This window comes from Salvelinus fontinalis, chromosome 23, assembly GCF_029448725.1.
Source record: "Salvelinus fontinalis isolate EN_2023a chromosome 23, ASM2944872v1, whole genome shotgun sequence".
NCBI lineage: Eukaryota > Metazoa > Chordata > Actinopteri > Salmoniformes > Salmonidae > Salvelinus > Salvelinus fontinalis.
The window spans coordinates 39,537,674-39,557,677 of NC_074687.1; the positions used below are offsets into that span (position 1 = coordinate 39,537,674).

General features: G+C 39.6%; 1 protein-coding gene across 2 annotated transcripts in view; it reads left to right on the forward strand.

The window, feature by feature from the left end:
* Positions 1-2,014: 2,014 nt before the first annotated feature.
* LOC129821311 (fidgetin-like) overlaps positions 2,015-20,004 on the forward strand; it is a 34,198-nt gene continuing 16,208 nt past the window's right edge. The window contains exons 1-2 of one of the 2 annotated variants that reach the window (XM_055878831.1): positions 2,015-2,159; positions 2,966-3,000. In XM_055878831.1, the coding sequence (XP_055734806.1) occupies positions 2,976-3,000 (25 nt within the window). In that variant the 5' untranslated portion in view covers positions 2,015-2,159; positions 2,966-2,975. The remainder of the gene's footprint in view (positions 2,160-2,965; positions 3,001-20,004) is intronic. The other variant, XM_055878832.1, reaches the window with a different exon arrangement.

Sequence of the window (20,004 nt, forward strand, 5' to 3'; positions counted from 1 at the left end):
TGTTGAAAACACGGTATAATACCACATTTACTGGGTTTTGTGTATCGTATTTTGTGAGAATGATGCATTTCCTTTCCATTAATTAATGATCTCTGAGGGTAATGAATGTTCATTTGGTCAATCCTAATGAATGATTAACAGTAACAGTCATGCACATGAACAAAGGTGAAAACAGGGAGAGAAAAAAAACAATAATTCCTGATCAATGTTCCTTTAAGTCTCTTAACTTGATCACCCACCGTAGGAGGTTTCAGATAGACATGAGCTGCATCCCTGATATGTGGGGGAGTCTAGATGATGTGTGTATCTACGTGCTGTAGCAAGAGTTCAGGGAGGCAGCTGAGCAAAATAATTTAGAATGTCCTACCTGCTGACACAAGGACAAAAGGCGCAGACAGAACATTCTCATATGAGGGAGGAGACAATGGACGTGGCTACACCTGGAAATGCACTGCGGTTGTTTTATCCCTGACCTCTAGAGCACACTGAGGCCATGTCCCAAATGGCACCCTAGTTCCTATATCGTGCACTACTTTTGACCAGAGCCCTATAGCCCTGGTCAAAAATCGGGCACAATATAGCCTAGTGATAGGGTGCCATTGCGGACGCAGCCTGAGATTGTCAGAGGCTGTTCTTAGGAGCAGACAGAGTCTGGTAGCTATAGCATTAACTGGGCATTGTAACACTCAGGTAGCGCAATCCCAGCACTGATGAGCAGCAGCGTGTTCTCACTTAATTCCAGGGTTGGAAACATCTCAAGCAGGAGATTAGTACCTGATCTGATTACATCTACTGTTCTGTCTGTACGCTCTCTCCTCCTTTGTGTTCACCTTGTATGATCTAAACAGCTTGAAGTAATGAACATGAACAGAGACTAATGTTTGTAGTCTCCTTTCTAGAGACTTTTCTTTATCAGTAAACTATCTATTTATCTTGCTCATCCTTTTCTTTCAAATGAACAATGCCATATTACCTTGCAAAAACCTTAAGAGATGGAATAAGGAGGGAATGATTGGAAAATTGACAAGCAACACAGAACAATCAAGGTAGGATATTCTTTCCCACAGGCTGCAAGCTATAGGTATTAGCTTTGCACCGCTGAATCAGTGCAGTTATTACCTTGCAGTGTGTGAGCTGGAGCTGTCATTGGTCAGAGCGGCACAGCAGCTGAGGCTGGGCTGCCTATGTGTACGAATTCTCTAAAGAACTCAGGATCTGCTGGAAGTGGCATGGGGAGGTCTGTGGGGAGTGCTCAAGGCTAAACCAATGCATCACGCCAAGGCCCTTGCACATGAATTTGATAGGGCATTGTGGGACTAAGGGTGCAAGGATCCAGATCCCATGTCTAACTGGGGCTACTCCTAGCCTGCCATCCCAATGGGCTAGAGAGATAACCTCCTCCCTTCAAGGAGCTGTGGAATGATACAAGAGAGATGGAATTAGGGATCTAATGATCAATGTCATATAATGTAACTAACATCATACTGAAATAAGGATTTAGCCAATACATTTCTGAATCAAGACAAGCAGGGAATATCCAGCATCTTTTTTCCCCAAAGACACATTTGACGATTTTGAGAATGCATTACTGTATCATATGTGTTGTTGTACACCAATAAACATTGTACACAGAGACTTTAATTATAATGAAATGTGTGTAGTAATTATATAATTACCCTAACAGATCAGTTTCAGATACTGGAATGCTATATGTTGATCACCAGTGCATTACCTATTTATAGCCTAATCATTATAGCCTTGGTTTTATAGCAATTTCTAATCATACAGGTGAATATATTCGTTCTTCATACTGAAACTATATATTTCATGTGAAATGTATTGTTCATAATGAAAAGCAAATCAATTATCCAATGTAAACGCAGCCTACCAATATATACTGGCACGTCAATGTTTTTGGAAGCGCTTTGAATTTGCCACCTCTGCTAGAATACATGCGCAGTGCGCCGCATTATGCCTTCTGTAGAGCAGCTGTCCAGTGTTTGAAATTCCAACATGGCAGAGGCTGTGGTCAGTCTTCATTTGACTTGGAATGGTTTCAAATCGCAAGCAGCCGCGCTTAACCTGAACACCCATTCACCAAGCATATCCAGTGGATCGATGTTACTCTAATCTTTGAAGCTGCACTGTCATATATACAGGTAAGAGTTAACGTGTCTCTATTTTAGATATGAACAATTAAAAAGAAGCGAAGCTGCACTACGTAAGAGAAAGCGCTTTACGGTATGCCTCTGGAAGCGTTCTCACGCATCATGCAGAATTGCAGGTTTAGAATCTCTGTGGTAGGCACATATACAGTTATCATGTATTTAAAACATTTTAGATAGGCATTTTCAAATACAGAAGTACTGCGAGGATGTGAAGTTTATGCCACCGCTGAGAATCACTCAGGCGCTTGAGCAATTAATGATTTCAGAATCAATCATTGTGATGAGGGCGATACAAATTGTTTCAAAGTAATTTTCAAGTGAACGCATGTATGATATTCTGAAGATAACAAACTTGCCGCGATAACTGCTTGTATGAGGTTAATAAATACGTACGTTGACATTGCGCTCTTCGTGGTGACAATTGACTGCATGTAATCTATTATTAAAAGTAATGGGACATCATGATGCTTTAATCGCTTCCTCTAATGGGGTTGCACAAAAAATATAAATATTTTTATGTCATCATACGAAGCCTCAACAAGGAACAAGGAGAACTGACATAGGCTTTACATTCGTGGTCATGTGTTTTGCCTCTCCACATGCTAGCCAAGAGATTTTTTTATTTTTTTTATTTTCTTTTTAATTATATGCATGTAGGTTAAAATGAATACCTGACGAAAGGGCCCACGTTTCAGGCAGTGATATTCGATAGCTGAGAGGAAAAGTGAGAAGCAACCTTTGGAATTCCTCCTCGTGAAAATTCCGATTCTGCTGTTTTCCTTTTCCCTTGTTTTTAGGCTTGAAGACATGATCACTAGCACCGGTATTTATGGTATGTTGGACTATTTCACTTATTGATTACATGATAACTGGGAGAAATTTTCCGGTGCGTTTATGGTGTATGCATGGCTCGTTTTAATGTTGAAAAGTTTAACACTGGATGAGGTTGCAATTTCAGAAATAGTTTGTTCTAGAAATATCATGTTTATCATGTGGATGCACTTGATCATATTTGGGATTTGCTATAATGTTATTTTAGTGTATGTGTTCAAAATTAAATTTTAACTAACCTACACTAGTATGCTACTACTAATAATGATAATAATAACAATAGTATAGGAATAGCATAATACTGAAACTAGCCTGATAATAATGATAGTTATTATTTCACATTGTGTAAATTAGAAGTTTGTGTGTAATTTATCTGTCTTTTGCATTCAAAATGTCTGGTTTTCGCATACTGTTCCATCTTATCTATTTTTGCATGTGTCCTAAAACGTATGTTCTGATGTATTGTCCTATTTAATTCACCATTTATCTTTACATGGTGTAAAATACTTCCCCTATCCGCATAAACAAAATGATAGGGAGGGTTTCAGATTAACATAATTTAAAAGTAGTATTTGAGAGTGGGAGACCAGCTCTTATGTCATAGGCAAAGTGATTGCCGGGTGAGGTATTTCTTCCACGTATGTTACAAGATCTAATGTATTTTCACTACTGTTTTCGCCTGTCTCTGATTGAATTAAACCAACACATTAGACCACTGGCATTAGCTCCAAATTGAATGGTCATGCAACCAGCATAGTCCAGGGGCTGTTTCCTCATTTAAGACGTTCATGCTTATGAAGGTGTTTGGGTTGTTAACTCTGTTTTTGTGGTGAAATGAATGGGTAAGTGGCCCATCAAATCTTTACATTTTGACATTTGAGCAGACGCTCTCATGCAGAGCGATTCACAGGAGCAATTAGGGTTAAGTGCCTTGCTCGACAGATGTTTCACCTAGTCAGCTCAGGGATTCGAACCAGCGATCTTTCGATTACTGGCCCAACACTCTTACCAGCTAGGCTACCTACTGTGTCAACAGCCGACCTATGCACCTGTTATTAATCCGATGTTACTTTGTATATGCCATTTCTGATATGGAGAGTTGATAAATGAGAGTTATTTAATACCAATAAATTACATGTTAGCCTACTTTCATGGCTACGGTCTGCCTCACAGACAGCAGAAGGTTAGAATTAGAGGAAATGATTGTGTGTGAACTTTCAGTCCAGGCGTGTATTGTGAAGTAGGCCAATGTGTGAGTTAATCAATAAGGACAATGATCAGCAGCACGACTCCCACATTCTGAAGTGCTGTTTAGGACCCCTCAAATCAGTCTTGTGTCGGGCTGTCTTTTTCACTTTTGAACATTATGGGAAACTTTGCTCATTCTTTATTTTAATATCAAAGCATTCACATTCAGCATTTACACATTATTTGTCTTCATCCGAATTGGTTAGCCTATTTCTATAGTGTACAGGGGCACATATTATGATCCACTGCAATCCACAGCACACTTCACAAGTTTTAGCAGTTGTTTGGGCGATTAAATACATTTACTACAGATTCATACTTCACATTATGATATTGACACACGAGGATACATCCTGTGTCAGAACTTCTTGGTTTAGCTGGATGAAGTTTTGATCCTCAAATTGAACACTTGTTTTTCGCAATACAGTAATCCAAAATAGTTGTGTTCACACATCTCATTTGCATTTATATGAGAGGGAATTAAATCATCAACAGAGAGCTGAAGTGTGTTTTCATTCCTCTTCAGGAAAATGTACACCACAACCACTTCCATTATGCTGGAGTGTTTTGCTGTAATGTGTTTTCATAAAAGTGGACATGACCATACAGTACACGTGTGTTTTATTTGGTATTTCTCATTGCTTTTTCACGTGCCTGATGGTTTTAGGTGAAACTAACTATTTGCATTCAACACTCGCTCTCAAGATGTAGCGGTGTGGTTTAAAAACTGTGAATTAAGCGTTTCTGCTTTCTTTCAACACATGAACATCTTACATTTTACATGTCAGTTATGAGTACAGTATTCTTTCATTTGGCTATTACTAGCTGAGGATAGAATAGATAAGAATAGATTACTAGGACCTAGTCCCATTAATTACTATGTCCTAACATAGTACCGGCGCCATAGGCTGCTGATAGGAGATTTTCTTTAGTCCTGATTGAACCTTTTGGCTTCTCCAGTGTGTGTGGTGAATGCCCTGACAACTCTGTTTATTTCTCATTTGGTTGCACTTCTGATTGTGGTTGACATGGATCCTCTAGTTGAGTTTTGCGCTGCGCTTGATGACAGATGCTGACCACTCCCCTTTTCACCACTCTCTTTTCGGCTTACGCCTGGCATGTTGACGTATTAGCAGAGTACTTATGAGCAAATACTGTAGCATGATAGATCATAGCTTTTGATAGCGTGACTACGTTCTACTACAGACTTATTGTTTTTCATTGCATCCACATTTCTTGCGACACCCTTCATAATTTGGGGTTTTATATTGGGAAAGATGCAGTATGTAATTGTTGCAATTAGGCAAATTACATTTGCAGTGTATATTTTTTTTAAACATATAGTTAATAACTTTATCATAAACAATGCAAATGTACATGCACACACTCCTGAATAGTTTAAATACATGTGTTGCCATCAGTCTTCTGTGTTGCTTAAACAAATGTATGTCATTTTAAGAATTTTTGTTTTTTCTTGTTTTTAACTTTTCTCTACATTACAACCCTATTGATTTTGGACAGCATGTATACGAATCATATACCAACAGTTAAGCATGCTGCTGATGAAAGAAGAGTGAAACTAGTAACGTCCTTGAAGTCCTAAAAAGGCTTAAAGCAGATAAAGCTGTAAGACTACACCAGCTGTATTTGGCGCATGTGACAAAACATTGATTTGATTTGATAGTACATGCATTTGATCCGAATAGTGCTGAGTCAGTGAAATTATATTTTTCATTGTCCATGAAAAGGTATTCTTGACCATTTAGAGTACTGTACAATTCAAATAGTATTCTTCAGCAACCCTTGAGAGAAGAACATAGGATATCAATTCTGGATGCTACTCAACAAGATTGGGATGCTATTCAATATGGGGATCTTTTGTAGCTCAGTTGGTAGAGCATGGTGCTTGCAATACCAGGATAGTGGGTTCAAATCCCAGATCCACCCATACGTAAAATGTATGCACGCGGGGCTGTATTTCGCTTTGGATAATCATATACCTACATTTAAGCATGCTGAAAGAGATGTGAAACTAGATAATGCATTGGATAAAAGTAACTTCTAAATGGCCTTCAGAAAGTATTCACACCCCTAGACTTTCTCTACATTTTGTTGGGTTGCAGCCTGAATTTAACATTGATTACATTTAGATTGTTTTGTCACTGGCCTAAACAGAATACTGCATAATGTAAAAGTGGAATTATGTTTTTAGATTTTTTTTGATCATTTAATTAAAAATGAAAAGCTGAAATGTCTTGAGTCAATAAGCATTCATCCCCTGTGTTATGGTAAGCCTAAATAAGTTCAGGAGTAAAAATATGTTTAACAAGTCACAAATTGCAGAGTGAAAAGAAGGAAGCCTGTACAGAATAAAATATTCCAAAACATGCACACAGTTTGCAACAAGGCACTAAAGTAACACTCCAAAATAATTTAGCAAAGCAATTCACTTATTGTCTTGAATACAAAGTGGTATGTTTGGAACAAACACATTACTGAGCACCATTCTCCATATTTTCAAGCATAGTGGTGGCTGCATCTTGTTATGGGTATACTTGAAATTGTTAAGGACTGGGGAGTATGTCAGGATAAAAAAATATATCAGAATGGGGCTAAGCAAGGCAAAATTCTAGAGGAAAACCTGCGTCAGTCTGCTTTCCACCAGACACTGGGAGATGAATTCACCGTTCGGCAGTACAATAACCTAAAACAAACCCATAATCTACACTGGAGTTGCTTACCAAGAAGACAGTGAATGTTCCTGGGTGGCCAAGTTACAGTTTGACTTAAATCTGCTTGAAAATCTATGGCAAGACTTGAAAACAGCCTTTTGAAAATAATAATGGGGAAATATTGTTCCATCCAGGTGTGCAAAGCTCTTAGAGACTTACCCACAAAGGTGATTCTAACATGTATTGACTCAGGGATGTGAATACTTATGTAAATTAGATATTTCTGTATTTCATTATCAATAAATTAGCATAACTGTCTAAAAACATGTTTTCACTTTGTCATTATGGGGTATTGTGTGTAGATGGGTGAGAGACAAAAATATATTTAATACATTTTGAGTTCTGGCTGTAACATAACAAAATGTTGAATAAGTCAAGGCGTATGGAAACTTTCTGAAGGAACTTTATATTATCATTATATATGATACCACCACATTCTCTTCTTATTGGAGCAACAAGTCCTCACAAAACATAGAAGGCACAGAGCCTTACGATATTGACATTTCTGTCCCCTCTCATTATATATAAACCTCAAAATTCACCGGTCAAACATGTTTGTTTTTTTAGCCAATATTTTAGATACTTTTCACTCTAGCATTTTCCTAACCAACACCATACATGATGACATATCATACATATACTGTATGTATACACTTTTTTAAGTTATGCAGTTGAATTGTAGAATGTAGCTGTTTTGGACACATTCATTCCACCTTGTCAGATGCTTGGGATCCCTGTCCAACAGTAAATAGCAGAGACCAACCTCTGAAGCAGAGTCTAGAGCCATAACATACGCACAAGCTTCACTGCTTCCGATTAACACCAAGTATGGAGATTGTAGACCACAGACAGTCTGGTAGAACCATAATGAAGCAGTGGGATTTCACCGTTGTCTGTAGATAGCGTACCTTCCTCCCTCAGGGAGCTACAGTATAGGGTGCATTATGATACGTGAGGGCTCGAATTGGCTTCAGTGGAAGATGTGACCAGAGCCATTTCCTGTGACACGGTGTGTGTATGAATAGGGCTGACAGTTTTTTATTGTCCTTTAATAGTGACAATTAAAGTGAGCTTGTGACTAACTTAAGTAACTCCTGTGTAAACACCCCCTGGGAGGTCTTGCGGGGCTGTTGTAAATTGATAACACGCTCATCCGTACTGACGGATACATTTGTCAGCAACTGTAACAAATCCCATTCAGTCTCTCCCGTCTCAATTCTAGACAAAGCCTTGTGCAAATGAAACCAGTACAAGGTTGGCATTTTTGAGCAAATATGTTAAGTGTTGTCTTTCGTGCTTTTCGTCTGAAAAGCGAGGGAGAGCCCAAGGGAGTGAGACTCATGCAAATAGAACAAATCCCATCTCTTCTCAGAGCAGCATCCCCCTCTTCTCTCTACCTCTCTCCCTCTCTCTCTCTCTGTCTCTCTCTCTTTCTCTGTCTCTTTCGTCTCCCTCATGGAAGCTTGCTATGTTATCTTTGTGTGTGTCTCGGTGCGCTGACAATTTCTCCAGTGATCTAAGTTGGGGTGCATTAGAAAGTGGAAACAGCTGTCTGTTGCTATACTGAGAGACGTGTGTGCTCTACTGCAAAGACGAAGGATCATGAATCCTTGACATCCTCCCCTCCCACCCCTTCTACCCCTTCTACCATCTCATTTAGACACAGGGACTGTCTGCTCGCTGTGTTTTTTTTGTTCTGACTGACAGCATAGCATAGGCATGTTCTAAAATGCATGTGGATTCATTATCAGTTGCTTGTGCTTACACTTCATATCTCCTTCCTTCTGCCCTGTTCTCTTATTTATGCATACTTTCTGGATCTAAAGACATACGTTTCTATTTAGATCCTTAATAAACGTAATACACTCACACAGGGATAACACTGGACATTAACTGACTCCGTTATCATACTTCTTGGCTTTATATCCAATAGATGTGGGTTAGTGTAGGCTACTTCTGATTGGCTATTGTGTTACTTCCAAAAACTCTTAGTGGTATTCATTTGGTCTTAAAAGGCACTAGGTCCATTTCTTTTGAAGCACTTGTCTTTGGGTTTAGCCTCAACTCAGATATATGCTTGACATTTACTGTACATGTTGTGGAAAGAGAAGCGTTTTTCAAACAGTTGCTTTATTCAACCTTTTCTGAAGATTAGTAGTTGACTGTTGTGTTTAGTGTATTTAGAGCCAGATTACCTCTAACCTTACCCTCACCTTAACCCTAGCCATCACACTTAAAACCATAACCAGTGGCTATAGAAGATAGTGAAATGAGGAACATTTGCACATAGAATTGTAATATGCATACATCCTTCAAGAGAATAGTGCGAATGATATCCGTTAGGCATGATACCAGGTAGCAGTCAGTCATTAACACATCAATTGTTTGACTGACCAACATGTTAGTCTGCATAACCTCATCCGTCCTGATCTTTTATATAGATCGTACTATTCCACAGTATATTGAGCTTACTTAGTGGCCGGTAATAACTTTAAATGATTTCAAAATTCCTACAGCAAAATTCCTCACTCAGGCCATGTATGTCATATGGCTAATTTAAATAATTTAAATGTATCATAACGTTAAAGCCCTTTTCTTGCCATTTGAAACAATGAAATGTAGGTTTTGTTTCATCTCCTTCACATATACCTGTCTCTGTCTCTCTGCACTCATAAAGAGTGGAGGCAGCACAGAGCCTATTAGGGATTGGTTAGAATAGACAATCCCCAGGTGTACTAAACTAGGTTTAGCAGTAATGCTTTTAATCTGGACTTGTAGGAGATTCATGTGCATTCATAGATTTGCTTCAGTAATGATCATACCTCCAGTGGCAGTGAGAGAGACATTTTACCTAAATCACTGAGGTCCTCATTACACTGTTTACATTTTAATTAGACATGCTAAACTTTTGATTTCTAATGGCCATAATGATTGGAGATTTTCTCCTCTTTAGTTCAAGGGAGGCAGAGGCTCCATGCTGAGCATACAGTTATACTGTAAGGGCAGGAGGAGCCTTTTCTCTGGTGACAGCTCAACGTGCTAGAAAATATATATATTTTTAAAGGCCCAGTGCAGTCAACATTTTATTTTTGTATCATATTGTACAACATCTGATGAGACTAACATTGTAAAAGTCAGATTGTTTTAATCAGTTTTATTTCCTGATAGTTGCTGGTTGAAAGTACAATCTACACAGGACCTAATCAGCAGGTTTGCATGGGCAGGAGTTTTGGCTTTCCATGGTGACATCACCATGCGGTAAACTGGTTAATATACCAATAACAAAAAGAGATGCAAATCTCTCTGCCAATAACAGCTAGTTTTCAGTTCCCCCCTTCCTACTCAGACCATGCCTGGAGCTGGCCCTGAGTGCTCTCTTAAACATGTTTGGGCTAGGGAAATTATTGTCAAATTGTTATCATATCAAGAAATCATCAAATATTTTTTGATATTTTTAAAATTACAGTATATTCTTATGTATTAAAAGTTTTGTTCTTGCAAGGACTTGTATAGATGCCTAGACGTGGCTCCCTAAAGCCGATCTTGCCATGTGAGGTAGCCTATGGGATGGCAGGAAAGGTCAGACACTCAAGGATTCTATTCAACAAATTCTACAATTGAATGATTTTCAAAATTAGGGACATTTAAAAAATTGTTAGAGTTTATCATTCTGTTCTTGAGTATGTAGCTTAACATTGAACAACCTTGGGAAAAAAGGGAGGCGCTTTTTCCTGCTTCAAGGTGTTTCCTTGCATAATGCTTTTAGAGTTTTCTATAGCATTTGAAGTACCTCACAAGAGGATAAGAGAATATGTTACTGTATTGAAATTCCACTTGTCTTCTCACAAAACACATGCCTAATCTTTTGAGCGAGGCCACCATCCTTGGTAGCCTCCAAGCCCAGGTATTCAACAAGTCTGGAACAGAACATATACTCGACTGAAGATTCAGGTCAAAGCTTCCAATTAACATTTTGTCTCTTTTTAGAGCTAGGGTAAATCTAAGATCACGCAATAGTTAACATTCTTTTATTTACTATAATATCCTCCTTGAGTGTTTGAAATTCATTGTATTATTCCAAGTTCATATTATCTTCTAGTCTCTTCATCTTGGTAAACTTTGTGTTGAATTGCAATTGGGAACATGGAAGGAGTCTGCGTGTACTGTAATTCAGCCTCCATAATCATAATTTGTAAAATGCCAGGTTGATTTCTTTTAATTAGAGATTTTGCCACAAAAGACATTAGTAGCTGTACAGCTTCTTACTGACTATACCAGAATAGATTCACATAATGACACCGTAATTGTGTAATTACTGTATTGAAATGAATGTCTCAATAAAGTTACACATTAATATTCAAGAGACTAGGCATGCGTTTCCGTGAATCTGAAAGTCAATGTTTTAGCTGCTTTCCTGTCTTGGAAATTCCTTCTGGAATGATGAATAGAGTCATCACTTTGACTGGTTAATTGTCTCAAATTGATATTTTGATGTTTCACTAAAGAACACATAAAAGAAGTCAAATCTTAATTAGGAAGATGATCATAGGGAGACGCGCTATCAGTGGGGCTCACTAACTTCACATTGATTCATTCATCCTCGGCGGAATTGTGTGGCTGACAGGTTGGCTGGGTGCCATGGACTAGCAGAGAGAACCTTGAGTGCCGGGGAGAGGATGGGTCTGAGGCCTGTCTGCAGGAGAGGAGAGAGGAGAGGAGAAGAGAGGGGCTGGTACACTGCCATGGAGGTTTAAGGCATCAGGCTGTGGCGGGCAGGCAGGCGGGCAGGCTGAGTGTGTCTGCGGTGTCAGTGACGTGATGATATCAACCAGTGCAGGGGTGAGTGAGTGCTACTGGCCATGGTGGTGGTGGTGGGGGGGGGGGGCTACACTACGTAGTGTGATTATCTCATCCTGCCTTCTGCACTGGGGAGCGCGCCACTTTAGATGGCCAAGAGACAAACTGCAGACAACCCTGGCTCATCCTAGTCTTTTTCAAGGCAAATGTCCTACGTCCTGGTTTTCTATTCGAGTTTAGACCAGGCTGCCTAGTTCAATAAAGTACACAATGAAACAAATGCTTGTGTCTAAAGTTAGTGTTTTGAAACGGAAAAGATTAGCGCCGAGAACAAAGTGGTGCATCGCTCTCCGTTGTTTTCATAAAAGCAGAAAGGTTTCGCATGAGCAGATGTGAAAAGCAGCCTATTTGTTGCCTGTTGATTGATATTGCTTATTTGGTAGACCAGCAGCAGCAATATATTACTGAACAGTATAATGATCATCCTCAAAAGACTGGAGATGGATTTTATTGCTTAGGATATTGCAAACATCATCCCTCTTACTACCTTCTTCACCCCAAGAAAAGAGTTTAAGATGACCCTATTTCTAGCCCCAAAGGTACAATATGTTTGGTTTCAAATGAGCTTAAAATGAGTTTCCATAAAGTTCATTTCAGCTCCTGCACAATACAAACACTCACTGTTGCACCGGGATGTTCATTTTTATACAACGGGTGGGTCTAATCCTGAATGCTGATTGGTTAACACGGTTTGTAAATACTGTACATATAGAATGAATAATTCCCCACTGTGAAACCTTTGACCCTACCAATGTCCTGTGCTCAAATTGTGTGGACTAGGTGTGGATAGACGCAAAGCCAATATATGTGATCAGATATCTAAAGTTACTTGGACTACCATGAGTCCTTTGTCTCTCTCTCAGCCACAAGCAGACTATCCCATTGGAAACGGATAGCCATGGAAAGGCTTGTTTTTGCGTGTGGCCTATTTGACGTTCCCTCTTAGTGTCCACATGGAATTAGATTAATTTAAACCAGGGAAAAAAATAGTCCTCATGAAGAGTTCAGCATCATCCTGGAGCTTTATGAGGGCTGACACCTCTTTTGTGTTCATTATCGGGAAATCACCTCAGGGAGTAGTGTTGACTTTGCATGGTCTAAAATAGCTGTTACAGAGCACTGTTCCATGCTCTCTGGTTCACTTAGATTCCTGGGCTCGGGGGAGGGAGGTGGAAATACCCAATCAACGTTTTGCTGAGAAACCTTAAACATTGTATTAATTCTGTCTGTTTCGAAAAGGGAATCAAGTCAGCTAAAACCTATATTGGCGGTCTATCCCTCTCTAGTATGTTCTGACCTTTATTCTAGTTAAGCTGGTGCCTGGAGGAAAGTATGGACTCTGAGGAGACTTCGGTACAAACTAATGCCCCCTTTCGGAGAGTGGTTACCCATATTATATTGATCTCATGTTCTCTGATATTGTTCATTTTTTGTGTTTGAGGGAGGAACATGATATTGAGTCTGGTTAGTTTCACTAACCATCGAATTACTGTGACTGACCAGTTGATTGGCACCCCAAAGTCAGCAGTACATACTGTATCGCTAAATCAAAATGTTCACTTCCAGTCCCGGCATTCGAGTGTCCTTCCTCTTTAGGCAAGGTTATATTATTCAAGTACTTACCACTCACTTAACTTCACTACCGTTTTCAACACTAAGTATGACCTAGGTTTCTTTGTTTTGAAATGTGATATTTAAATGTAACAAAGGGAAAAAGTGTTAATTAGAACGAGGGTTCTTACTCAATAACTATTTCTAGCCAAAATATTATCATATTATATTTATGGAACATGTATTAGATTTTTATCAGCACACTTGGCCCATGTAGATTTATCTCTATGCCAAACCCTGACTGAATGTGCACCCCCCACATATTTAACCGTATCCCCAGAGCCCTCAGCCACCCCTGTTGTTTCCATTATTCACTCCAAAAGTTTCACATAGTATGGGAGGCTAGGGGGGCAATTCTTTTTTTGTCTGACTAAATGTATCTAGAGCAAAGCCACTGCTTTATGCAAAATTTGCTCTGCCTTGGGAGGCAGCGGTTGCATGTAGGAGGAGTGAGTGCTTGGACAGGGGATGAGGCATGTACGGTGGCAGGCTGTGTGTGCCTGTCAATCTGTCACCCAGGCCTAACATTCATCCCTAGAGATACCTGGGGGAGACCCCACCAGCACCCAGTCTGCCTCAGCTGCCGGCCACGCGGTGACAACAGCTTCCCACAGAGAGGGGAAGTGTCGTTGTATATATGTAAACTAGTGACAGATGACTGGAGACATGCGGTCCGTAGACACTAGGGCTGAAAGTAAACTAGACTGCTTGTTTGCCTCTCTCTCCCCTTATCCCTCTCCATTCTGGACTAAAGAGACAAAACATCAAGCTCCACAACCGTGGTGGAATACATTGACAACAAAGTCAAAGATATGAATGAAAAGGATGCAAATCATTTGGCATGAAAGTGGCATACTACATGTGGAAGCTTGTGTTTCTTTTTGAAAGGCCTTTGCTAATAATTGCCTAGGAGTGAAGATTTTGTGTGTAGGCCTTCAGGCAGCTTTTCTAGGTCGCTGAGGTTATGAAGGTCAGTGTTACACTCCCAGCAGCCTTACTTCAACCCTCACTCTGGAAATAGAACATGCAACGTCACATCGAGCCAGAGAGGATGTGGATTCCAGGCCTCAGTGGCCAGAGGCTGCACATGTGGAATCTGCTCGGGTATTTGACCTGAGTGTTTGAAACGTGGAATGCTCCCTGTGGGTTGTTGTTATTTCATGCATACCCAAATGAACAGCTCGGTGATAGCCTTGTGCAGAGCGTTCGCGTATTGTAGAGACTTACTGTTGACTATTCATCAAGGGGACTCGTAAGCCTACCAGCCAAAAGCAGATTTGCTAAACATTATGCACACTAGCTGCAAGAGAGCCAAAATGGAATGAATAAATCAGGAACGTGTTATGAGGGAAATATTATCTGTAAAACATTGCCCTTTTGTAGGCTAGTCATCAGGATACAACAGACTATTCTCACCATAACAAGTTTTCAGTCTGAACAACAGAAGATGGGCTTTTAAGACTGTTTATTGCCCAGTGAGTGCTGGGTCAGGGATGATGGTAAATACGGAATGGGGTAGTGGACATAAATCTTCTTGATAAAGCAATAAGGCCCGAGAGGCCATGGTATCTCATGAAAATGGGTATTGCTATGGGGCGTTGTTAGACACTGAGTAACATTAACAATATACTGTATCATGGCCCCCAGTGCATTATCGCTTTATTAAAACACGTCCACCCACATTTCCATGAAAGAAAGGTGATCAAATGTTTCACGAAGATCCTGCCGCAAATCACTGTTCAGTTACTAAGCAACAGTACTAACAATACACCACCGTAGGACGGCAATATGTAGGAGCGCAGAGTTTAAACAATGGCTCGTGAAACCCCATAATTTCCCCATGAATACAACCTCATTGCCCACTACCATTCTCACAAACATCACGGTAGAAAGAGTAACTAGCAAGCTTCAATTTTGCTGTCACAATTTGTATTTGTGGCAAAATCAAATCAAACAGCAGTGAACTGTTCCAATATTGTCAATACTCTCTCAAGTAACTTATTTACAATAAGGTAAACTTCTAGTGCTGTTTTACTGGTCAGCTTAATATTATGGTTTGGAATTAATCACCATTAATTAATGAGGAGACGTCTGTTGCAACCAACATAAATGGACATGACAGAGAGGGATGGGGAGCGGTGTTAATTGGATGGCGCAGCGGTGACTTTTGCGTGAACTTTTTCTGCATTTGATCATTCTTAAAATGTGATTGCACCACATGATGGCTTAGGCTCACTTAGACTCGGAGCCATGTGTCTTTACTGTATGAGCGAAGCATCTGATGTTACGGTCTGTGTCTGCCGGTGGAAAAAATCCATCAGCTCTGATGAGATCCTGCACCTTAGAGCATACCCATGCCAACCTATTTATTTTAAGCCCAAAGACTGATATTGTGCTATTTTTAGTTCCACACAATTCAAAGAGACAATTCACATTTGAGCAATGGGTGGGTGACCTTAGGTTGTGTATATTGATTGGGATTTGTTTCTTAATAGAATTGTGTCTAATTAATTCGATTTTAATTGGGAGAAAGCAGAACATGCAAATGCAGCACATTCTGATTCGATCGTTATTTAAACTGCGTAAAAAAATTGTACATCAGCGTCTACTTAATGGAATATCGTTGTTCTTTGTTGCGCTTTGTATTGTGCTTTAAGAAGTAATCAGAACAGGTAATTCTGGTGTGGTGGAACAATATATATCTAATGGGTTAAGGATAAATAAGACATTAGAAAGACATCTGTTTTATAACTGCCTTGTCTTTTAATTATCATCGATGACCATCATTCGCTGTACCATATCTATTTAAAGCCCAAATGCAGGGATGTTAGAAATGAACTTTCGCCCTCAGTCATTTCCCAATTTGTAAAGGAATGTTTTGGAATAATTCATTCTACTGGGCTTCTTGGCTCATTTCCTCAAAATCACTGCCCTCTTAGCGGGCCGCCCCCTCCCTGTCATCAGCACCGCCCACACTGGTTTGCACTGGGCCTCACTAGACACCATGTCAATGCTCCAGACACCATCAGCCACCACCAGCAACCCAATCAGCAGTTTACTGCCAATGGCCTCCATTTCTGCCCATTAGGCTGACCAACGACCAATGTTAACCAGTGAAGCGTATTGTAAATGTGTACTACGCTAGTGTGCTGATGCCCCTCTGGTTCCTGTTACAGTAACTCACCCACTGGGCAAAAACAGGTTGAATCAACGTTGTTTCCGTGTCATTTCAACCCAAAAATCAATGTGATAACGTTGAATTAACGTGGAAAACAGATTGGATTTGCAAAAAGTAATCAACTTAAAGAGCATTTCGTCTTTTTTTCAATCAACTTTTAACCTATATGCATTGATATGGTGATTTTTTGTTGTTGTTGATTTCACGTTGGTTGACAACTCACCCAAATGTAAATCAAAACTAGACGTTGAAAAGACGTCTCTGCCCAGTGGGCAGAGATCCCAGTTCCATGGTTTAAATGATCCCCCATTCTTTCCTGAGATAATACTATAAATTCTACAATATTCTGGATTCTCTTGAGATTTTGCAGAAAGCTTTTGGCAAAAAACACCCCAATTTGTATTGATTGGCCACTTGATTAATGTAGCGTTCTAGCGATGACAAGTCATGGAAGAAAAACAGCCCTGAAGTGCATCATTCATTTTTGGCCCGACGTTTAGTTCGAGGGAGGCACACAGTGTTCCCATTAAAGTCAAATGTGTTTATAATGCTTATCACTGCATGTTTGTCAGTTTGCACGCTGCTTGTTGTCTCCCCTTTGCTCAACTCAGCTTTTGTCTTCTCAATTGCATTAGTTTAGAGATGTCTTTTGTCTCGGTTGCCAATCAATACTGAGATGACAGCTGAATCCAGGCAGTGAGAACTCATACACAGATAAATAGATCTGTCTGAATCAGGAGGTCCTAAGGACCATCCAGCACAATGGGACTGCCAAGATTTACTGAGGCTATGATGTTTTCTCCATGAAACTTCTGACTAGCTTTGTTAGAAACTTTATTTGTCTCTCCACTGAATAGCCGTGATATATTCTCGGCTGTAGGGCTTTAACTATATCCACAATAAAACACCAGAGCAGATTGAAAATTACGTAAATGATAGGAGTTTTTTTTTTTTTTACTGTGAACTGAGTGATACATAGTACACGTAGTAATCAGATTCTATGGAAGTGTAAATGTACTGCCCTCGCCACAGAGCACTTACTGGGCAGTGTGTGCCGGTGGGCGAACCAATCTCCCAGACAGCTCTCTCCTTGTAAAAGTTCCTCTTTATAGTTTCCCTACTTCACTTCAGTAACTTTATTACAGTATAGCTGAGAGATTTCTATTTCATATTGACCTAAGATTGCTTCAGTTGTCTCATTTCACCTTTTGTCTGGCTTGTGTTGGAGAAATGACCTTCCTCCACACCGGCAGTCGATAGTGACCATACAGTAGAATGCTTCAGGGAAAGTTAGTTACGGTGACAGACAAAGTTCCTTTCTTGGTTCGTTTAATTAAATAGTTTCAATTAGTCTTCTATTGAAAACTGTAATTGTTCTATAGATAGGAGGTAATTGAATAAAACAATAGCCTTGTCGTCTTTTGTGTAAAAGACAACCATTTTATTGTTATTGCTGGCCTGTCTCTATCATTGTCTGTACAAAGGCCTCTTGATAGATGTAGTTTCTGTCATTTCTGCACGAGTTTGATAGAAGTAACTCCCCCTCCAAGTGAACTGTGCCGAGTTGCATCGTTCGTGGGCCTGGTTATGTTGGATTTATTTTTCTTTCATAGAAGATGGGATCTATTCCAGCATTATTAAACTATGTGGAGGCCTTTTCCTTACGGAAGAGCTGAGTTCACTTCAAGAAAACCCCCAAAAACTATTCCCCTAGTAGAGGAAAGGTTGAGTTAGCAATATTTTGTTACACACAGTGTGGATGGAGTTGTGCAGCACAGAGAAAAGGAGATGCTGACCAGGGGTTGTTACTTTAGTCTTTTAAAGTGTGTTTGTGTTTGCGGCGCACCTAGCAGAGAAATAGCACACCCCAGACTGGCCCTAGAGTGAGGAGACGTCCTGAAATGTAGACATCCACTGCTGAAATGTCTGTCACTTCAGAAAGTATTCACACCCCTTGACTTTTTCTACATTTTGTTGTGTTACAGTCTGAATTAAAAATGGATACAATTTAGATTTATTGTCACTGGCCTACACCCAATACGCCATAATGTCAAAGTGGAATCATGTTTTTCGAATGTGTTACAAATTCATTAAGAATGAAAAGCTGAAATGTCTTGAGTCAATAAGTATTCAACCCCTTTGTTATGGCAAGCCTAAATGAGTTCAGGAGTCAAATTTGCTTAACAAGTCACATAATAAGTTGCATCGACTCACTCTGTGTGCAAAACTAATGTTTAAGATGATTTCTGAATGGACCCCACAGTCGAGCAGTGAATTTCAAACACAGATTCAACCACATAGGCCCGGGAGGTTTTCCAATGCCTCTCAAAGAAGGGCACCTATTGGTAGATGGGTAAAAAAAAGGCAGACATTGAATATCCCTTTGAGCATGGTGAAGTTATTAATTACACTTTGGATGCAGGTGTCCTTCCTAACTCAGTTGCCGGAAAGGAATGAAACAGCTCAGGTATTTCACCATGAGACCAATGGTGACTTTAAAATAGTTACAGAGGATGTGATAGGAGAAACTGAGGATGGATCAACAACATTGAAGTTACTCCACAATACTAACCTAAATGACAGAATAAATAGAAGGAAGTCTATACAGAATTAAGATATTCAAAACATGCATCCTGTTTGAAACAATGCACTAAACTAATACTGCAAAAAATGTGGCAAAGCAATTCACTTTTTGTCCTGAATACAACGTGTTATGTTAGGGGCAAATCCAATACAATATGTTATTGAGTACCATTCTCCATATCTTCAAGCATAGTGGTGGCTGTATCATGTTATGGGTATGCTTGAAATCGTTAAGGACTGGGGACTTTTTCAGGATAAAAAATAAATGGAATAGAGCTAAGCACAGGCAAAATATTAGAGGAAAACCTGGTTCAGTCTACTTTCCACCAGACACTGGGAGATGAATTCACCGTTCAGCAGGACAATAACCTAAAACACAAGCCTAAATCTACACTGGAGTTGCTTACCAAGAAGACAGTGAATGTTCCTGAGTGGCCGAGTTACAGTTTTAACTTAAATCTGCTTGAAAATCTATGGCAAGACATGAAAATGGTTGTCTAGCAATGATCAACAACCAATTTGACAGAGCTTGATGAATTTTGAAAAGAATAATGGTCAAATGTTGCACAGTCCAGGTGTAGAAAGCTCTTAAGAGACTTACCCAGAAAGACTCTAACGTGTAATGGCACAGGGGGTTGAATACTTATCTAATCAAGATATATTAGTGTTTTATATTTCAGAAATGTTTTACAAATGTTACACTTTTTGTTCTACTTTGAATACTTTGAGTATTTTGTGTATATTGTCGACAAAAGTAACAATTAAATCTATTTTAATCCCACTTTGTAACACAACA